At 44.8% G+C, this 23,223-nt stretch overlaps 1 protein-coding gene across 5 annotated transcripts in view; it reads left to right on the top strand.

The window, feature by feature from the left end:
• Positions 1–23,223, top strand: part of FLNC (filamin C) — a 206,718-nt gene that overhangs the window by 138,516 nt on the left and 44,979 nt on the right. For all 5 annotated transcript variants that reach the window (XM_085653708.1, XM_085653712.1, XM_085653707.1 and 2 more), the window contains 4 exons: positions 6,308–6,470; positions 11,254–11,414; positions 14,646–14,813; positions 22,199–22,322. In XM_085653708.1, the coding sequence (XP_085509834.1) occupies positions 6,308–6,470; positions 11,254–11,414; positions 14,646–14,813; positions 22,199–22,322 (616 nt within the window). The remainder of the gene's footprint in view (positions 1–6,307; positions 6,471–11,253; positions 11,415–14,645; positions 14,814–22,198; positions 22,323–23,223) is intronic.

Below are 23,223 nucleotides of genomic sequence, written 5' to 3'. Positions count from 1 at the left end.
TAGCAAGGCACACGGAGTGGCAGGTGAGATTGGGTAAAAAGGCCATGCCCGGAAAGGGAAGGTGTCGTTTGTGTACCCTGGAAGAGAGGGCAGTCATCACGGCAAGGCAAGGGCTCATTTTTGTTCCCAGTTTTGAATGTACAAAGCCATGCATTTGTTGTCATGGTAACTGAGGTAGCCCTGCCCACTTTATGCCACACCCAAGCTTACCCCAGACTAATACCTCAAACCGAGCTAGCACAAAATACGGTACATACCTGGGTTAGTAAAGACCTCCGGCTATACACACTGAACAATCATCACAACACACGTACAAGCAAACAACTACACGAAAGCAGTATATTAACCACACCCACATTAGTAATTACCCAACTCAGACAAAACAGACCCTGATCTGTGACGGAATCCATGGTGTGAAGGTCCCTGAACTCTGACAGCGCTGTGAGGTCATAGTAATGGCAATACAGCGCACTACAGATCTCTGTATGTATGTTATGTGTACAGCGTGGAGCACTGTACAAGACCAAAGGCAGAGATACGGTCAAAGAGTGATTGGTGGGATGGCTGGTGGCTGGGAGCAGACGCTCTCTGCTAACAGCACTGAGATGCAGTGTTCTTTGAAATGTTACATGGCATAAAGCCCATCATCTACTGCAATCAGATGGATATGCACATGCACACATGCATCGAAATGCGCACACGTGAAATGTCCAGGAGGTTGCTCGCAGACACTCGGACACAGAGACCGGTACTAAGCACACACATGCAACACACACCATTATTTCTATAAATGCATATAACTGCACATAGTCACTTATTGAGACAAACGCAGGCGCATATGGAAACTCATACACCTACGGAGAGCTACACACACTCATACACACTGGTGTATTCACGTGAGGGAGATGCTGGCAGTAACAGTTCTCGCGCCCCGCCCGGGGACCCTTCGCTCCAGGGTACGTGGAATAAATAGTTGTTCATTGAGGCACGCCATGCACACACATTTCTGCATTTAAACAAATATTGTGTGGACCAAGCACGCAAATCTGAAACCCAGCTCTCTGCCCCAGGCCCCAAGGAGAGATTTATTCTGTAATGTGAGAGCGTGCGGGGTTCTCCCAGCGATGAAAAGCACATGCAAGCACTATCATAGCCACAAAAACGGAGAGAAATGAGTTCTGTGGCAGAGAAACATGCATCTTTGTACCCTGGTGCTTCATACACATACATGTAATCCATGCACACACACACTGGCAAAGAGGCAGTCAGACACTCATTGTGCAAAAACTCACCCCCAATGTCAGTACCGGCACTATCCAGCTAAAATGGAGACACACTTTCTGGAGCAAAGAAACACACCACACCGCTCTCCTACCAAAGAGCACCCCGACCTCTGCTTGTCGAAGTTGCAGCTGATAAACCTGCCCAAAAACCCTCCCTTCCTTTCCAAGATGGGTCCACTCCTTTCTGTAGGAGGCAGATCCACACTACTGGTGCAAGATGTTATGTTCCACCACTTCCTGTGCAAAATATACCCAACAATCCATTTGCAAACTGACCCACAACTTCCAGTGCAAAAAAAGACAATCAATTCTTATGCAGAAACAGAACCACACTTTCCGCTGCGAAAAAGACACACCACTGCCGGTGCAAATGAGATCTATCACTTCCTTATACAAAATATATCCAACACTTACAGTGCAAAAGAACTCCACAACTTTCTGTGCGTAACAGATGTATCAATTCCTATGCAAAACGAAACCACAATTTGCTGTGCAATAAATCCAACCCTTTCTGAGCAATAGAGTTCTCTTACTTCCTGTCCAAGATAGATTCATCCATTCCTGTCTAAAGCCGGTCCAGAAATGTTGTCCTCTAAGGACGTTCAAAGTGTGCCGGATCTCAACCCCCCCTACTGCCCATCCTAGTGCTTCTCTGTGACAAAAACCTATACTCGAGCCTGGTGAAATCACAAATCTTTTCACTGAAAGTTTTTCAACCTACAGAAGCAGGTGAGATCACTGGGGCCAGGTGGTAGACCAGGCCTCCTCGCATAGCCATGGGTCTCCGAAAGCTGGAGAGCACGCGTGACAGGCTGCTGGGACCTGCCTTCAGAGCAATGCTTATCTGGGCCTCCTCAACTCTGTGAACAAAATTCAAGCTTACATGCTGAAGAACCCCTCCAAAAAGAGGGTGAACTATTCAACTGCAATGAGGAGATTGGGAGAAGCAGGAGGAAGACTGGTCTATTAACTTTGGTAGAAACTGGATATGGCCATGTATCGCCGAGACCCCGCACCTGCCATGAAATAACCCCCAGGTCCTCCCTCCCTGTGCTCCCATCATCCTCCATCAGAAAGGCAGCACACAACCGTTTTTTGTAAAACGTTTTGGGTTATGAGGTGTAAACACCCAGCTGAATTTATTATGAGACCAAAAAACATCACATGTTAAAAAGAAATACACTCAGTATCACTTTACAGAATTAATACACAGAAACCCCCCAAAACCCCATACAGTAGTATGTACAATTTGTATTATGTACAATTTTGATGGATGGCTAACCTTAACATAGACTCTAATACATAACCATTCCTAACCATATCTAGTCTTGTCCCTGCGTATCCAGCATTGAGGCTATGAGTGAGTTCATGACTGTTCAACCTGTGAGGGACCCTATCTTGGGGGATGGGGTCCACCCCCTGTGCATCCCACCCCGGAGTAATCTTACTCATCAGGTTACCTACCTCGGGCACCCCCTACACTCTCATTATCCCTCCAAGAGCCTGTGCTGCTAGCTTGCACCCACGCACACATGCTGGAATTGGCCGTAAGGGCCAGTTGACAGCATGCATTACCACACCCCCCACACCATCTAGCTGACTTGCTGAAAACAACCCCCTGGATGGCCCTTTGAGACCGCTGTCCTCACCTATCCCAAGTAAAAGGATGCCTTTTATGGCCTGGAACTGCCCCAACAATCATGATCTCACTCATAGACCTAGGACACAAAAATAAATACAACAAAAAACACTGATACCACTGTAAGAAGAAGAGGTTAATACAAATGAGCATAAATAGCCAATACCAAACATGGCAACTTAAATCCTGGAGGCTGAAAGAGAAGAAACAGGAGAAAAATTAACACACAAGCAACTGCTGCCTAAGGGGATGGTGGGCGGGACAAAAGAAATTATTCTGGTACCCCGGACAGGGGGGGACCAGCCGCGTCTTGTTAGCAGGAGCAGTGAAAAGAGACTTCCTCACCTCTCTGCCACCCGTTTTAAGGGTGGGGCCGACGTGGATCGGATCATAGGCGACCATCCCTGTGTGCTTACGGGCCAATAGCTGCTGCCAATAATGTCTGGTGGTGGCGGCGTCACATGCCGCTGCCCCCAGCCCCCCGTGCAGGTCCGGTGTCACGCGATAAGTGCGGCTCCCCCTAATCGGGGTCGCATTGACATTAGTTTGGGTAACAGCTGTTTAATGATCCACCCTTTCTCCTTCAACACATTTCTGAAACAAATATTGCGAAAGACAGTAGATCTGAATTTTTAACAGTGAAAAGCTTTTGGTTTTTGAGCATAAAGCAGTGCTTTGTTAATGGTTTTCAGAGATTCTGTGCATACCAGTGGTGATGGGTAATTTTACCAGGGATGGGGTAGGGGGCCACACACGCACACATACACACTCACTCACACCCATGCTTTCACACACACACACATTCACAACACTCACATGCAAATACACATAGATTCATACATACACGCATGCACCAAACATAAAACACACACAACTTACCTTCACTGCAGCTGTCCAAGAGAAAACCCTCAGAGGTCCCAGGGAATTCGAACTGCTGCCTTCCTTCATTGTCTGACCCTGGGTCAGCCAGTGAGTGGAGGCAGCAGTCACTCACTCATCACAGAGTGGGATGAGGTCAGTGAGACTGCTGACCCCACCCCACTCTATGACAAGGTGTCACTGATTGACACTCAGCCTATGGCACTTCAGGGCTTAACACTGAAGCACCCAGGTCCAAGGCAGTCCATGATGCTCCCCTTCATTACAAGGGGGAGGGCTTTGAGGATCTTTGCCAGGCTGAGGGGATCATGCCCACAGGACTGTGACATCTTCAGCCCAGCATAGTTGAGCTAAGGCAGCCTGGAGACTGCACATTTAGTACATGTCTAGCTCCTGGCTGCCTGACCTGAACAAGAAGAGTGTCTGTAAGGCTGACCTTTGCTCAGCCTGACAGAAACTCTTCTTGCCTGGAAAATGGTGAGGGGCTTGGCCCGTCAGCCCATACGAACGGGCCGCTGTTGGGACATACACCTTTTACTCTTTCTCTCCTTCTGTAGCCCCATCTGTATGTAAGTCCCCATCTTTCTTTATGTTCTATCTCACTCTGGATGTTCCACCTCTGCCCTCTGTCTGTATGCCCCTAGCTGGGTGTATTTAATCACTTCTCTCTGTCTCTCTCCTTCTGCATGCCCAGAAGCACCCTCTGTTCCCATACCTATCTCTCTCCATGCACCCTCCCTTTCTGTGTCTCATCTTTCGGAATGTCATCCCTCTCTCACTGTCTCTTTATCATCCTCAAAGCCCTCCCCATCCCTCCTCCTGTCCTCCAGGTACCTTCACATCAGACCAGAAGTGAAGCACCACTTACACTGTCACTTCCTGCTCCTCCAAATGTGGGAGGAAACCTATGGAAATAAGCATTCTAAAGCAGGTCTTTTTGGATTGGGCTGTAAGCGACCTAAGCTAAAGGTACAACTCAAAGTCTTGGACTCATAGAATCTGGTTGAAAAGGTCTTCTGGACCCTTCTAGAAGGAGCTTGGCTAGCCTGACCATGACCGCGCAATTGCCAAGGGCATGCTGCGCTACCTCAAGGTTAGAGAATGCGGTCACGCTGCCAGGGCTGTTATTTTAGGGGTCGAAACAGGACACGAGGAGCTCTCACAAAGGTTTCTCTAATGTCAGATCCCCAGCTGCTGCCCACAATTAATCCTGATCACGTACACCCTCCGAAGCCCTCCCTCCACGCTCGACAACTACTCCTTGTCGGCGTATGGCAGGGTGTGGATTCAGGTTCAATGGGCTTCGCCGTGCAGGAGCTGGCCTGATGCCATTGCTCTGCTACATGTCTCTGTCCTCTGCTTCCACACATGCTCATTTGTCTGTGCCGATGAGATGTACAGGGCTGTAATGTATTCTTCCACCCCATAAGTCTGGTACAAAGTGACATAAATAAACACAGCCCCCTTCACTTCTTCTCACTTCAGAAGGTACTTGTCAAAGAGGCTGCAACAGCCTATTCTTCCCCCTTTAAGTAAGGGGTACCCTGAATTTCCTACCCAGCCAGCAGTAATGGTCTCTTAGAAGTGGGTGGCAAGCACTGGGTTCAGGGGAGCGGCTCTCCGCTCCTCAGTTCCTGTCCTCCAACCACCCCCCTCAAGCAGGCTCTCAAGGGTCCTCAGACGACTAATTGAGAGGTGAATCCCACTCAGGAATAATTCATTTTAGCAATGTATTTATCGCATAGGTTAAAAACAATGAGTGTGTCACGGTCTGACTGTAGGTTAAGAGGATGGGAGGTCACAATAAGGTGGTCAAATATCAACGTACAAAAATATTGACCCACAGTATTGACTATCAATATATCTTTAAGGTAAGAAGATGTGAAGTTAAAAAAGTGTATCTGTCCCTGTATGTACTTACCGTAACAATATACTTATAGTTGATAGAGTGGTTTCAATACTTTTGCGGGTCGATAATAATGATCTTGATATTGTGACATACAACCAGTTTACAACCTGCAAAGACCACCTTTTCTACCTTTCACTAGCAATTACTACTAAAAAATACTGTGCCGACAGCAACTTTGGTGCAAGGATAGATTCTGCACTCACTGGTGAAATGTCTTCGACAAATGAGGTCTCGGCCACAACTCCCCATCGGCATTGGCCAGCGAGGGTCTGCTGCAGCTCCCCCCTGAAGCGAAGGAGGCTTGTTTAGAGTTCTTTCTCATCTACTGACATATGTTAGACACAGTGAGATACCTGCCTCAACTCCAATGGGATGCATTGAACATAGTGAGTGCCCTATGCCTGCACCTCCTTTATGGAAATGTACTGGACACAATGAGGGGCCTTCAAACAGAGCTCAATGAAGTGCATTGGGCAGAGTAATGAACCTGCTCTAATTCCTCACTGAATTGCCCTGGGCATAAAAAGGGTTTTGATGGAATTTTTGCTTCCCTGCTTAGTTCCTTCTCCTTGTGACAAGGTGTTTTCTGGGTTGCAGGTATGCATTTGGTGGAGGTCATGTATGATGATGTTGCTGTACCCAAGAGCCCATTCCGCGTGGCTGTCACAGAGGGATGTGACCCCACCCGCGTCCGCGCCTATGGCCCAGGACTGGAAGGAGGTCTGGTGAACAAGTCAAACCACTTCACAGTTGAAACCAGGTGGGTATTGCATTGTGATTTGTAAAAGATAAAGTGACAAAAAAAAAACACAATAGTACTTGAGAATGTGTTATCATTTATTGACTAGGAAAAAGCCATGTTTAATCAATGCTCTGTAACTAAGCAGCTGTCTTCTTCAAAAGTCCAACAGAACTCAGGGTTTGGGAAAATATAATTGCCAATCTTGAGGCTAAAGCCTCGATTCCGAGTATGGTGGAAAATGGTGAGGCAGATACCATTATCACAGGCTAAGCTACATAGCGAGGATGGCTAATACCTTCTATTCTAATTTTGTCATTTGAAAATGAGGCATAACACATAGGATCTGTATTTAACACACCACATTCCACAAGTTTGTGCATTTTACCCAGGCCTGCCCTCTGATTAAATTAGGCACATTATTTCTGGGATTAGAAATTAAAACCCAACTCACAATCAGAGCTAAAGAATTGTATGTCTATTTATGCTTCCATTAGGAATAAATTCACTTGAACATGAAATGAACAAAAAAAGGAAAAAATAAGTTCTCTAAGTGTCCCTTCGTTCATGATATCCTGCACTTCATTTGCTCAGCAGCACTTTGGCTCTGCAGCAGCCTGTTGTTCCTCAGCCAAAGGAAAGTCGATCATCGGTTCCTCAGTCTCTGATCGTATTATAATCACCTGGTTAGTGACTTTTTTAAAAACATTGAAGTCACTGACTGTCTGATTTGAAATATCCCTTATTAAATTGAATACCTTGGTGTATATTATTTACAGTATTATATTTGCAGAGATTGTTTTACTTTAGAAGTTGGTAACAATAGTATGTTCATGAATTTCAAAATTATACACAGTCCTTTCATTGGTTACATATGGACAGATTACATCCAATTAAAAAAGACTGGTTTGTATCACACATATCTCTTTAGGCAGAACAGCCAATGAAGGGCATTCTGTCATGTCTATAGTATGTATAAGCTAATTTGCTGTGTATATCACTTAGAGATGTTTTTGATTTCCTCACTTCCTACACATGAGCATTAATGTATTAATGTGACCAGAGTGATGTATCCATAAGTGTGTGTTCATGCAATCTTCAAAGTGAGGACGCCCTATGGAACCCTTTCTCCTGTTCAATTAATTGATTGCGTACCAATGCTTTTTTAGAATATCTATTGCATTACTGCAATGATTAAGTTCCACAGTAACTTTACTTCATCTTGTGAATCCGAGGACTCTTTTGTCTAAAATATTCTCACTTATAATGTATTAATTCCCATTCCACCTCCCCGCCACCATCACATTGAACTGGCGTTCATCTGCAGCTAAACCATCTCTGTAATCTGAACAAAGTGCACGCGCAGTGTAGATGCACTACCTCCTAAAAGGAAAAGCCATGCTCCCATTGGGTGACACAATCCTGACTCGAATGCCATAGACCTCACAAGGGCCTTCTCCTGTGTAGCATTGATCATCGCTGGACCTTCTCCTGTGTGGCATTGATCATTTCTGGGCCTTCTTCTGTGCGGCATTGATCATCGCCGGGACTTCTTCTGTGTGGCATTGATCATCGCTCGGCCTTCTTCTCCTGTGTGGCATTGATCATCGCCGGGCCTTCTCCTGTGTGGCATTGATAATTTCTGGGCCTTCTTTTGTGCTGCATTGATCATCGCCAGGACTTCTTCTGTGTGGCATTGATCATCGCTTGGCCTTCTCCTGTGTGGCATTGATAATTGCTGGGCCTTCTCCTGTGTGGCATTGATCATCGCCGGGCCTTCTCCTGTGTGGCATTGATCATTGCTGGGCCTTCTTCTGTGTGCCATTGATCCTTGCTGGTTGTTCTCCTGTGTGGCATTGATCATCGCCGGGCCTTCTCCTGTGTGGCATTGATCATTGCTGGGCCTTCTTCTGTGTGCCATTGATCATCACCGGGCCTTCTCCTGTGTGGCATTGATCATCGCTGGGCCACTTCCAACTTTTGCTGACTGTAGTGATGCTGCGAGCTTCATCAAAATCAAGAAAGTACAAGGGTATAATTATAACCACCCCTCCCCCTTTAACCCCAGTACCCTCAGCCCTCTCTCTGGGTGCCTCGTCACCACTATGAACAAGGGGTCTGCATCTGTGCATCTTGTCCTACTATTAGGTGCCAGTTCGGCTATCTTAACACATTTTCCATATTTCTACCTTTAGGAGGAAGAAGCTTTGCTGACATCATAAAACCTCATGTAATTTATATAATTTTGTGAATATTCCTCACATGATCATATGTCAGAAATTTGAGCTTTTAATATTGTGCTACCATAATATTATAGCAAAAATGTCAACGACCAAAATATCAAACATGGTGAGAATATATCAGCATATAGATTCAGTTTTCTTAACCCCACATCAACGTACCTTGAACACATACACACACATACATATAGAAGGTAAATATGTAAGTATAGTAAAGCTACTGCTTCCCTATGTAAACTTACCTATTTGCGTTTTTGATATTTTGGTCATCTACATTTTTTCTATAATATTATTTTAACATTTAAAGATTTTAAGGGGTTAATATTTTGGTACCCTACTCTTTATATACAATTGTGTCACAGAACGCTGTTACATGTTTAAAGCTGCAGATTGGTCCCCGCGATTACAGTTTGCAAATACATTCTGTACTATGCATTGTATAGATGCTGTTGCAATTAAAAATGTGTTAGTTGTTTTTTTCTTTTCGCTCTCACCACCAGTGTTTTCGAGGTGCTCTTTTATCAGCAAACACACAAATTAAGTAGCTAACTGCAGGATGCTTTTCTCTACATCAGTCGCAATCCTTGGAGGCTCGCGATTCCACAGGGAGTCAGCCAGAATGGAGCATGTTCTGACCCTTTCTCACATTTACAGAAACCAAGGATGCTCAGCATCCTGTTTTGCAAGAATATGACTGAGCAGGGATGTAGTGAGGGGAAATGAGGTAAATAAAAAAGATGGCCTTTTAATGTGCCAGGCTTTCTGGGTGACACAGAGCGCTTTAGACTTCGTGCATAGGCACCAAGAGGGGGCCGTTGTGTGTCTACCAGCTCAGGGGTTGCAGTATTCTCATGTATGTAGTGATAGACAGCAGCTGGGGGCAGCCTCCTTGAAATGCTGCAAACAATCATGGGTCTGCGTGGGAACACTAAAATACAAACCGTGGCAGACGCCCACAACACCCGAGTTAAAGTCCTCATCTAACATGCCTGGAATAGAACAACAGCTTCCAAGACTGGAGCTGGCCACTGCACTGGCCTGAGGGTTGGGCGGAAACTGACGGCCCATCAAATAGGCCACAAGGCCACTTTCAATAGTGAGAGAGCCCACCTATAGCGATGCCTCCAGGTAATGGCTCAGAATCATTGGTTTAAAGCAGGGCCTGTCACCAACATAGGTGCTTGGACTTTACTGTCATTGGTTTAAGGAGCCAACAGGGCGGAGGTCAAGCGAGCCTATGTCTGGTATGTCCGCTGCACGCCTTTTGGCCATAGCAAAATCTGGGGCCTTATGCAGAGGTGGATCCCAAACAAGTAATCAAGGCAACTGAAAGGTGACCATAACGATCCAACGAGATGAGTGGCGACCTTTAAGTGAAACTTCAGTACAAGGGAAAAGACCCAGAGGGGAAAGTGAGGTGGGAAACCACTTGCTCACTCCAAGCCAAAAACCAGTTCTGCCAGTCCAAGAAAAAGCTTGCTGCTTCTGCTATAAATACTTTTAATGCGAGACAGGTGCTCAATTTCAAGCTATAAAAGGAAATAATCATAATAAAAAACATAAACAATAAGATATAAAGACAGATTTAGAATTTGCTTTTACAACCCAGAAAAATAGTTTTGTAGTGGCGGGAAAAAAGCTAAATTGTTTCATAAACTGGCTGAGGCTGAGAGAGTACAGACAAGTTAACAGATTTAATCTGCCAAAAATCTCAGCTAACCTCAGAGAAACTAGAATGAAAGGGAAGGAGGGCAGGGAATGAGTAGGGAAAGGGAGGTTAAAAAACAAGCTATACGTAAAAAAATACGTGAAATAAAACAACTTCTCCAAAAATCAATTTTGAACTAGAAAATTATGCAATATTTTATTGTTTTACTTTTTAAATCGAATTAATTCCTTGTAATCTCATTCAGAGCAGACATGACCTAGAACTTTGATCCTGGTTTGTGTATTGTGATGGGGATACAAACCATGGTGCTGGTTTTAAAATTGAACAGACACACTAAAAAAGAATGGAGTGCTGCTCAAAGGGCTCATAGCTTTTAGTATCAGTAGCTAAAAGTAACGTAAATCTCCTCTTAGTAGCATCCTGTGAGCCGACATGCCACACAGCGTAATGGCGAAGTACAACATATAAACCTCAGTAAAACTGTCAAAGTTGTATTGACCAATTGGGAAGTTAGCACGTTTCCAGTAGACAGTAGACAACAATCGCCATTATGCATTGAGTGAAGCCTTTTTTTTGCAGTGAATGGAGTTTGCATGGCCAACACAGGTTAACGCAGCTTCAAACCTGGACTTTGAGTCCTTCTGAAGATGCAGGTAGGAAGCGGCAACACCCTGCCAGAGATATGAGCAGAATTCATGGAGCAAATGAATAACAAGCAATATCAGGTAGAGGTTAATATATGGAAGAATAGTGCAGTGCAAGGAGATACAACTAAGAGGTGCTGGTTTCAAACATCATCCACATATATGTACTTTAATCCTTGGCTTCTTCATTCCTACCAAGATGGTGCATGTGGCAGCGTTTACTTACCTTGTGTGGTTTTGATGTTTTCCAGAGGAGCTGGCACGGGTGGACTTGGCCTGGCCATCGAGGGACCCTCCGAGGCCAAGATGTCCTGCAAGGATAACAAAGATGGCAGCTGCTCTGTGGAATACATTCCATTCACCCTCGGAGACTACGATGTAAACATCACTTTCGGAGGACGGCCCATTCCAGGTACCAGTGCCCAACATCTTTTATGCACCATAGTCATTAATCCATAGTCAAATTTTCCATAATATCTACAGGTCAGCCCTAAATAACTGCCCAGATTGTCTCAACTGGACCAAATCATCATATTGTCACACTGTCAGAATACTGCACTCAACACTGAACTATAATTATGTCACTATTCTCACTATGTAGCAAGACATACTACAGCTCAGATTTAGCTCTTGGCGGGTGGATTGTCAGTCGTCAGGGTGGCAGGGGCTTCACATCCCCCACCCTGATGGGCGGGTGTCCATCTAATTTAGAGATGACTACCGGCCAAGCAGTCACTGCAAGGTAAAACAAGCATTTGCAATGCAATAGGACTCACATTTATGCGAGACCTATTGTATTGCAAACCAGGGAGCAGGGGCAGGTGGTAGGGGGGTGCGAACAACGGGAGTGCTGGGGGGACGAGAAGGGGCGGACTACGGGGGGGGGGGAGAAGGCACGGGGAGAAGATAGTACTCGAAGTAAAGGGGCCAGTAGCCATGCAAGGATACAAATGATGACATGGCCGTCATAGGGAGGGACTAACAGGCCTATAAACCAATGGAAGGCAGCATTTAGTAAAGGACAAAGACACAAGCCAATGAAAAAGATGGGCAGGGGAGTGAGGGTGGCTTCTCTCCCGTACTCAACTACCCCAGATCAACCCCAGAGCAGCGCTTGCGCGCTGGCTCAGGGCTCGACCTAAAAAGTTAGGTGGATGGCTGCCGTCAATTTTCACAGCGAGTCACCAAACTTTTGACATTGTTTGTTTTTCAAACCCCAAACTATCAGTGTATCTCTTCTTACATGTTAATATGAGGACTTCTTCCCCCCCAGAAGTGAAAAAAAAGACTGACAGCATCCATCCACTTTCAAAGCTGTGCGGAAGATAGTTGTAAAGAGAACGTACAAGACCATGCCCCATCTATCTAATTTCAGACCCAACAAGTATACATGAAAAAAATTGCCAGTTTGTAGGGGAACATATGCTAGGGTGTAAACATAGGAAACGTGGGAAAGTCTGTGCGCTACAAGCAGGCTGGTATGCGAGATCTACTCAAGACTCTACTCACATAATAAAAACTTTGCATATCCAGGGTCTGCGGAAATTACGATAATATTAGGGCCGAGAATTTCCGATTCTTATTTTTTTAAATTGCAGTTTTATATAACACAAACTCGACCCGAAGATATTGGAGCGCTTTACATGAGCACCAGCTGCACTAGGCACTGGAAGATTAAATGATTTGCCCAGAATCACAGGATGTTGAGCCGACGGCCGGGCTCGAGCCTGGCTCCTCAGGTCCAAAGGCGGCAGCTCCGGCCGTAACGCTCTCATCCTTCCCCTAGGGTGGAGGTTTGGTACTTTCCTCCCTGTATCTCTAGACGGTGGACCATGCACTCCACATGCTGTTCTTCATCCATGCCTTCCGTGTCTGCTGTTGTGCTGCCTTCGGCCTCGCCTTGCTCTCAGTGTGCCCTACACCATGGCAGTTTTGTTCCGAACATGCTGGTTGCCGGGCTGCCTTACGCCCCCTCCCTTGCTGCATTTTTTTAATGTGGCAAACTCCAGTCTTCCATCGGCTGCCACTTAAGCCCTGGTCTTTTTTAAGCCTGGATACATCAGCCGGCCTCGACTAAGAATAGCCTTCGATATAGTTCAGCTCCAGACTCAGGCCTGGCATGAAAGGAGGGAGGGGGAGGTGCCTACATCTAGCCCTTACATGGATAAATGTATCTGCTCTCACAAACATCAGATCTAGAAAACCTGGTGTCGGAATAGGCGGGTCCATCTTAGGAAAAAGTGCAGGTCTCCTGGGGTTGGTGGGAGACAATGAACCTTTGCTGTTTGCAGATGGCTGTGGAAATCAGGGGTTTCCCTTCAGGCTGCTGCTTCCTGAATGCCAGCAAGGTTTGGGAAAGGTGGTCATATGCCAGGCCTGCAGGCTATTGAGTTGGAAAGAGAGGTTGGGCTTTTGTTTGAATATCCTGACTGTAGGCGGCCTGGAACCTCACAATTAAATGTAAATGCCATGGAGTGGAAACAAAGGCACACAGCTTTTTATCTCTTCACAGGTACTTAAGAGAGGTATGCTTTTGCCTTTGTTCAGTCCCTGCATGTAGGAGATGCATGCACTGTAAGAATGTCAGGTGTGTTGGTGGTCTGTCCCAGTATTTACACAAATAATTTAAATAGTACTATTTTATTTCTTTTATAGTGCTATGTAACCCAATGCAGAGTGTCAGAGCTCTTTACGTAACATACACATTAAACATGGTCAATAAATCATGTACATGTGTAAATCAATGTACAAGATTAGCTACATGAGACAGTGAGTGTTACAAGGGGTAGGAGTCACATGTCCTTCATACCTCACTGTGGTCTTTTAGAAGGATTACAATTTATAAACTGCAGGTAACAAAAGGATATCTGTGTTAAAAGCTGAAACCCACGTTACAATCTACATAAAATAAAAATCTGTCATCTGCGTGCTAGATGATGTGCTTTGCAGGAGACACATTTACCTTCTCGACTACTTTGAGTCAAATCTGGAACTTCACAAAACACAGATATCTCCAGCAAGTGCATTAACTACCAGAGATATCTCACCATTATTACTGTTCCCTGAGATTTACTGGGCACCTTCACAGCAGAAGCCTTAACTCAATAAAATATTTTAAAATGTAGACTTTGCAACCAATTAAGCATAACAGATCTACTACCATGCTTCTCCTTGTCGCCAATTTCTTTGTTGCAGGGTAAATAAATGTATTAGTAGAGGTCCAGATTTTGAATTGGGATTGCGCCACATTTTGGCACAACCCCAATGCCAAATCTCATTTGTTAAATCTCATAATGCACTTATGCACTCATGATATAGCTGATAATCATATGTGTGGGGTCTTAATATCTGATGTCACTTCCAGTGAGGTCACTTCCTGTGAGGTCAGTTCCTGTGATGTCATGTGCAATGTCACGCGTCGTGTCATCATGTGCTGTGACGGCACGCGTCATCATTTCACTTGCATACTGCCTAACCTAGTTTGCCCCCCCACTTCTTTTTTACGACTTGTGCCCTGCACTCTACTGACACTGCACCGGCCTGCTTCTGTCTGCTGTAATGGCACTGCAGACTTCGTTTAACAGAGCCAGCCTCTGCAGTGAATTGAATGTCTTTTAACAGTATTTTTTCTCCTCTCCGGCAGGAAGCCCGTTCCGAGTCCCCGTGAAGGAGGTGGTGGACCCCAGTAAGGTGAAGTGCTCCGGCCCGGGGCTGGGGGCAGGCGTCAGGGCCCACATTCCTCAAACCTTCACTGTGGACTGCAGCAAAGCTGGAGTGGCCCCCCTGGACGTGCGGGTGCTGGGGCCCTCAGGTAACTATATATTAACGTGTATTTCGCACTCTAGCGTCTTTGGTCATTCTGCTTCAGAATGGCTTGAAAGTAAAAAAGAAAAATGAGCCCCAGAGGAACCATTTGTAAATATACTTTTCAAAAGAAACATTAGACTAGTGTTTCGGTGCATTGCCGAGTTGGCGATGCAGCGCGCGCAAGGTAAATAGTTGTATTTATTTAATTACTTACCTTACTCCTGTCCGTCGTATGTCAGACTCCACTAACCCCCCACCCTGCCCCTCCCCCATCCCAACCGCCCCGCAGAACCCCCTCTGCGAGCCGCCACTGAGTACAACACAGAGTAAACTTACCTAGACCTCAAAATAAGCACACTAGGACGTTTTGAAATGGCACCAAAATACTTCAAGGTTAGCTCTGTGTGCCTTCCATGCCATCATTAAATGACCAGGAAACTTCAACTCACGAGTAAGAATTTTTTTAATTTCAAATCTTTTTTTTTTTTTTATTGAGAAAGAAATCAAAGACATACAATAAAAGACAATAATGACAATAAAGAATTATAAATGACAATAATGACATATGTAATCCAGAGCCCCTGAGCACTGACGAATCGAACTGGCTAATCGCTAGGGGACTCGCCCCTTCACAGACTAACATGGATTCATAGTCCTGAGTACATAGCAATAAAAACTGTACATAAAATTCTCATCAGGACTATAGTTCTGACCTTGCAACCGAATAACATGAGCAATCCTATAGTGAGACTAGTAATGAAACTGAATTTGGAAATACTGAAACTGGGGCTAGATGAATTGAATGAAGTATACGAGTTAGATGAGATGAATTACATAAATTAACCACATGAATTAGCTGAATTAAATGAATTAAATAAAACACCTAAGTGAAAGTGAAAGAAATGAAATGAAACAAAATAAATAAGTAATTGAAGGACGTCACGAATTCCAACCCGCACCAAATACTCCGCTTGCATTATGGTGGGTGAGCATCATATCAGCCCATGCCTTATATCATACGTTTACTACAGCAGCTGCCACACCCTATACTCTATGATCCAAAGGGCATAACTCTTCCCTTCCCCTCAGGGCGGGTCAAACGAGAACGATGAGCTGTCCAGGGATTTCCAGAGCCTCCTATTGGGAGCGCGCCACGGGGAGGAGTGTAGCGCTGGATTATCAGCCCCTCTTAGGAACGAAAGCCAATCCTGCCACACCCTGAATGAGACCTCAGAGGCGCTCTTCCATTTACATAACACCACTTTGCATGCTAGAGTAAGCATGATGTCTAACAACTGACGATCATTGTTATTAGGAAGGTTGTTATCTAGCACCCCCAACAGAACATATACAAACTCCCTCTTGGATTTGATCTTAAAAGTATGGTCTATGCAGTCGAACACTTTCCCCCAAAACAGACCTAGTGCAGAACACCCAAAAAGCATATGAGCCAAGTCACCAACCGCTATATTACAATTCCAACATAGGGGGCTGTCCCTCAGATGCAGTCGATGGAGTTTTTCGGGCGTCCAATATGTCCTGTTAAGGAGCATGTATTTGGTTTGGGCCAGAATCGGGGAAATCTTATTCGTCAGAGCAGTATTATGGATCAAGTCCCAATCAAATACCAAACCAGTAGAGTTAGGCTCAGATTCCCACCTGGATTCATTCTTCTTGTATGCCTTCCCTGGGATGGGAAGGAGTAATTTATAGATTTTAGAGACAAAGTGACCTGACCTCAAGAGTCGTGGAACCTGGGTCAGAAGCCAAGGGTCACTAGGGTTAAGAGAGCGATTAGACAAAACAACCTTAAGTTTCAAAAAGTCATAAAAATCCATTGGTGACAGGTTGTGGCTAGCCTGGAGCGAGGAGAACGGTAGTGGTTGTTTTTCCTCAAATAAGTCCTTAACCAGATTAATGCCTTTCCTAGACCATTCTTCCCACTGCAAAGGCCTCCCTTCCATTTTAAACAACGGATTATGCCATAACGATCCCATAGTAGACTTCCTCCATAACAAACCTGTTTTATGGGTCTGATCTAGTCTCAGAAGCGCTCTTCTCGTATTCAGTAGTATATACTTGGAATGGGGCAGATGGGCCAGATCCATTGAAAGAAATGCTGTTAGGGGGGCATCACCAGCCAGAGATTTTTCAATCTCAATCCACAGGGGGGTATATTCCGTATCTCGACACAACCACTGCGCCCCTTGTTTACACAGAAATGCTGTCTGGTAATTCCTAAAGCTAGGAAGACCCAGGCCGCCCTTCTCTTTTGATAGCTGTAGCTTCTTCATAGATATCCTGGGTTTCTTCCCCTGCCACAGGAACCCCCCAAACAACCCATCCACCTTTGTCAAGAAGGCTTCCGAGAACGTCATTGGTAACATGGACGCCAGATAATTTACCAGTGGTGTCACCATCATTTTTAGGGTTTCCACCCTACCCCACCATGAAAGGAATTTTGGAGACCATCCTTCCAATAATTTAGAAATTTTCTTCAGAATCAAGGTTTCGTTCACCCCTAACGTTGTGACTAGATCTTTCTCAAATTCCAGTCCCAAGTATTTAAAGCAGCCTGGCTGCCACGTCAATCCTGAGTCCCCCATGATCTCCTTATTACCAAAATTATTCAACAATTTCACCTCTGTTTTATCTTTATTTAGCTTGTATCCTGATACCTTGGAGAAATTGTCAATGGTAGAAAGAAGAGCCGGTATAGCCTCTTCCGCCCTTTCCGAAACTATTAAGACATCATCCGCATATGCCGTCAACTTTATTGTACATTCTTCAAATGGGATACCAGCAATACCATCGTTATTTCTCAATCGATAGAGAAAGGGTTCAATGGCCAATAGGAACAGTGATGGCGAGAGAGGACAACCCTGTCTGGTGCCTTGGTGTAAATTAAACGAGGAGGAAAATGATCCGCCAGCCCTAACTCTCGCCGAGGGACAAGAGTACAAAGACATCACCATCTTTGTAAAAGTTTGACCCAGGTTGAATTTATTTAGGACTGCCTGCAGATAGTTCCAATCCACCCTATCGAACGCCTTCTCTGCGTCAAGCGTGATAGCAACCGTGGGTGTAGGTAACAGTCTTGCCCTTTCGAGGACATGCGCCAATATTCTGGTATTGTCGCTCGACAATCTATGCTTTAAAAATCCCGCCTGTGAGGCGTGTATCAATTTGGGTAGGACCTTTTGAAGCCGATTGGCCAAAATCATGGCTAGAAGTTTACAGTCGAGATTAATGAGGGAGATAGGCCTATAATTCTTTGGCAGCGCCGGATCTTTCCCTTCTTTCGGTAGTACTGCAATGATGGCTTCCGATAACGTTCCCCTCACCTCCCCCACCTCACTGATTTCTTGGAATAGATGTAGTAGTGGTTGTGATAGAAGTGCGGAAAAACTCTTGTAAAATCTAGCGGTGAACCCATCTGGACCGGGTGCCTTACCGCATTTTAGCGCTTTAATGACTTTCTCTACTTCCTGAAGAGTAATGGGTTTGTTAAGGCCATCACGATCTACATTGGACAGGGATGGGAGTTTGCAGTCCTCCAAGTAACCGTCTATTTTGGAATCAACTACCTCCTTGTTCTTGGCATAAAGTTGCTCATAAAATTGCTTGAATACTTCCGCTATCTCCACTGGGTCAGAGTGTGCCGCACCCCCTTGGTCTTTGATGGAAATTATCGTATTCTTTTGGACTTTAAACTTGAGGTATGCCGCGAGGCTTTTCCCTGCCTTGTTTGACGCACAGAGTTTGAATTGTTTCCTCTTAGTCAACCAAGTCCCTGCTCTCTCACTGACTATTTTGTTATATTCATACTTTTTATTAGCTAGTTTATTCATTGTGTCCTCTTTCCTATCTGACAAGTGCTTCTTTTCCAATGCTGCAATTTCTCTTTCCAAGACCTCCAGAGCTTTATTGTGTTCCTTATTGATAACAGATTTTATTTTAATAACTACTCCCCTTATTGTACTCTTTAGCGCCTCCCACCGAATCAGATCCGAAGTGTCCCCCCTACCATTTTGCTCTAGGTAGTCACCAATCGCGGTCTCTATCTCCACCCTATATTGTTCTTTATCAAGGACCTCCTCATTAAACCTCCAGATTGATTGTCTGACAGAAGATTTAACATTGGAAATGGACAAGGAGATACATGAGTGGTCGGATAAGACCTTTGGCTCTATGGATGTTTCCTCCATTCTGGGAATGCCATTCTTTGTTATAAATAGATAATCTATCCTGGAGAATGAGTCATGTGGTGGAGAGTAAAAGGTATAATCCCTTCCATCAGGGTTCTGTAACCTCCATGTATCTACCAGTTGGAATCGAGTGCACAGATTAGTGAAGGCCTTATGAGATTTATTACTACGAAAGGAGCATCTAGAGTCCCTGTCCAACACCGGGTCAAATGGGAGATTAAAGTCCCCTGCCATAATGTGAATGGCTGAATCCGGGATATTCTCTAGTTGTTTAGCCAGATCAGACCAGAACGTTAGATCACAGGTATTAGGGGCATAAACATTTGTCACATAAAATTCAGTGTCGTCCTTCGACAGCTTGGTCGTAACCCACCGCCCTTTTGAGTCCGACTCAAAGGAGAGTAAATCCACGTTAGACTTTTTCGCGATCAATGTCAGGACCCCATTTTTCTTCCCTATCGCCTCCGACCCTGCGACCTCGACAAAGAATTTATTCCTAAGGGTATGAAATTGTGAGGCCTCAAGCTTAGTTTCCTGCAGCATCACAATGTCACCCTTTTGCCTACGTAAATATTCTAGAATCTTTTGGCGCTTGACTGGCTGGTTCAGGCCCTTGACATTGAAAGAGAGCAATTTCAAGTTATTCACTCTCGTCACGCCTATAGAAGTATCAATAGCAGATAATGACATAACTAATCAAGGCCAACATGGTGGATTGAAAACAGCCTGTACATTCTGCAAGGGCAACAACAGGGGAACAATCCTAGGTCAGGAGTGCATAGCGATTGGACATACGCATTATCAGGATCGTGACAACCACCCCAACGTTGATGCTGGCAATATGGAGAGACTGATTCTGGGGTACATTGGGAAATGACATAGGCATAGGTAGGATCGTGATAGTGTAAACGACATAGGCATTGGCAATAAAATGGACCTGGCGCGTGCTGGAACATGACGTAGATGGTAACATAAACAATAACATAAATACAAAATAACACAAAAAAGAAATACACATCCCCCCCACTCTCCCTCTCCCATCCTCCCACCTCCCCCTCACCCACCCAAACACCCTCTCCCACCCCTCCACCCCGATTTAAACTAGTAGGCATGGTGACTCACGAGTAAGAATAATGTGAAAACTGTTTGACAGCATCATCTGTCAAACCTTACTTTGTGGAAGTAAAGTGTGGGGTCTAAGAGCAACACAACAGTATACAGAAACACTGCACCTTCAGCGCCAGGACACCTACTTGGTAATCGCGCGCTTTACAAATTGCCATAACATAACATAACATAACATAACTTCGGTGAGCCTATAAACTGCCCAAACCATGGGTGGGAGCATGGAGAAGAAGGGGGCTTTCCCCTGTCATTAAATATCCAGAAACATATCTTTAAATTCTGGTGCCCTATCAATAAAATTGAGCCCAAATGCACCACAAAGTGCTGAAGACCAAGTAGCCAAACTATCTAAACAATCCTTAGAATGCTCACTCACAACCCTAAATTCTGTCTGAAGCAACCCCCCCACCCCCACCCCGAAGAATCCTAGGATAGTAGTCCTCAAGCAGTAGGAGCGAATTCACAGGACATTAGAATGGATTCAAATGAGCCACTGCACAGTATGCTGGAAGGCACACAGTGGACAAAACAACAAGCTTGGATGCTGCAATTCACAGGAAAGAAACTTCAATCTTGCGGAATAGCTTACTGTAGTAAAAATCCAGACGCCCCAAATACAGCTTGAGTGACCAGAAATTTCATATGAAGATTGAACACAGGTCAACCCAGAAACCTAGCGAGGATAGACATTACCAACAGTGTTACTTGGGAGAATAAAAGAGTGAGAGACAATTTATCCCTTGCTGTCCCACCAGCAAAGACATTCTGGTGCCTAGTGAAACCTAGCATCGGAGGAAAATGTAGTTGAAAGAATCTAGTGCAACACTGCCATCTAGTGGCAGAAGTAAATATCACAGTCACTGTTTGGAATTATCTGATCTAGGAGTAGACACAGCACTAGTAGTAGAGTAGTAAGTAGTACAGCTGGGGCACCTCATTATCTTTACAGATGTAGAGATGTGTCCTGTGTTGTCGTCGAACAGCAAAGTTATAGCTATGGCAGAATTGGAGTGACCAAACACACTTTGGTGCAGCAATGATACCTAGTATCATACGTAATAGTGTAGAGCTGGTAGAGGTGGCAAAAATTGGGGCATCAGTGATGTCTAATGACTTGTCCAGTGTGCCAGTAGGTGAGATTTTGGATATTTGGTACACGTCTATGCCTTGCATGTAAATGCAGTTCACCCATCCTCTACTTGTGATAAGAATGACTCTTGTACATCGTCCTTACTCCTGCTCCTTCCTTGCCTTATCCGCATCACCCAGTGCTACAGCCCTGACATCAGGGCCCTCATTGCGAACGATTGATAATTTAGATCAAGCCAATAACACGTTATCATTACCAATTACAAGCCCCATTGTTCTCTCCGCTCCAGCCTGCCCGTGCACAGACTAACAATGTGTACTTTTATATATCACTTGTTACTGCAGCTTTATATAATTTTAAATGCCAGATATGCTATTAGCCAATGCGTTGGGAGTGGGACACAAATTATCGACACTAGAAAAATGAAAAGCCGTGCATGCACTGCCTGTATCCAAAATTGTGGCCTGACTGAGCCATCATGGCTTTATAATATCTTCTGGAATTGTGAGCATTAGAGAATGCGAGAAGGTCATTATACCACTGCGAAGCCTGCCTTATAATTACTGGCTCTATGTGCTTAACATTTTCCATGTGACATTCCATTCATCCTCCTCAAAATTTCTGGGGTGCAGACGGGATGGAATACGAAGGAGAGAATTCAAAAGCGTGTCATTAAATTGGTTTTTTAAAACTTAAATAGTGTCATGCTTTCATCGATGACACTGGAACAGTGCGCACACCGCTAATTTTCCTAACAATTATCATTTGTCACAATTTAAAAAATATTGGGGGATAAGCCCCCTTTAGCACAACGGCCACTGCCAAGGCTGGCTCAATCGCTGTGCTTTCAGGGTGTGACATGGTTTTGTATTTTGAAGGTTTTTGATTATTCTAGCTACTCCCTTATTGTAAATGACCCTCTTTCAAGGGCAGGATATCTGAGCCATGTTTTTTTCTCTTGGACAGGAGTTGCAGAACCAGTTGATGTTCGGGACAAGGGCGATGGCACCCACACTGTGAACTACACCCCAGCCACCGATGGCCCATACACGGTGTCCGTGAAGTATGCCGAGCAGGAAGTCCCTCGCAGGTAAGACTTATCTCTCTAGAAAGGCCTCTTTTCTTCTATGTCCTCTCACCCTGTTAACTCATTTTTACATAGTAGTTCTTGCGAAGATGAAAAGGTGAATACAAAGTCTCCTTTTCAACTATCAGTACATTGCTGAGAATATTGTCAAAGGCTGGTACTCATATGGGAATGCTGGGGTACTTTGGGACTGTCAATGATGTACTGGAAGGAGATAAAAGTAGGAATTATGGGAGAGACTGTTACAGAGAATCCCCAAAGCGGGAGTTTGTTTCTGAAAAATGAAAAACTTACGACCCTTACAAAAATTGAGTTTTCTCCCATGGTGTGGAGGTCATTTTTTTTACTGTCCCTGAGTGCCAAGTTTTCCCTGGAGGTGGTGGACAGCAAAAAAAAAAAGCCATTCGATTACCCACTCTAAATTGGGCGAGCGGTAGGATGACTAACCGCTGACGGCCCATTGTCTGTTGGGTCATTGGAGGGTATTTCAGCTATGGGTTTGGAGTAGGCTTTGTCGTCGACATACTTTTGACTGTAAGTTTGGTAGAGAGGATATTCCTTCACCATTGTGACAGAGGACCTTTTCCGCCAATCTCTAAATCAGCTCCAGAGTCTATAAAACCTGTGATCCAGTATTCAGGGATATGCTAGGGACTGGAGCAGGAATTACTCATACAGCCTGACTTTCGGGGGTTTACTTACAAACCCCTTGAGCCGCCGGTGCGTCACATTTAATATGGAAAAAAGTGATGTACCAGTGGCGCAAGGAGCTTGTAAATAAGGCCCAGGGTATTTTGGGGGCATGCAGGACTGTAAGTACTGGTTTGCAAATGTTGTAGGAGTGCAGATCTCGGAATGCTAGCAATAGCTGGAAAACAGGAATCATCTGAGACTGCAGAAACAG

This window comes from Triturus cristatus, chromosome 4_1 (genome assembly GCF_964204655.1).
Source record: "Triturus cristatus chromosome 4_1, aTriCri1.1, whole genome shotgun sequence".
Classification (NCBI taxonomy): Eukaryota; Metazoa; Chordata; class Amphibia; order Caudata; family Salamandridae; genus Triturus; species Triturus cristatus.
This window is presented reverse-complemented; position numbering and strand designations above follow the sequence as displayed.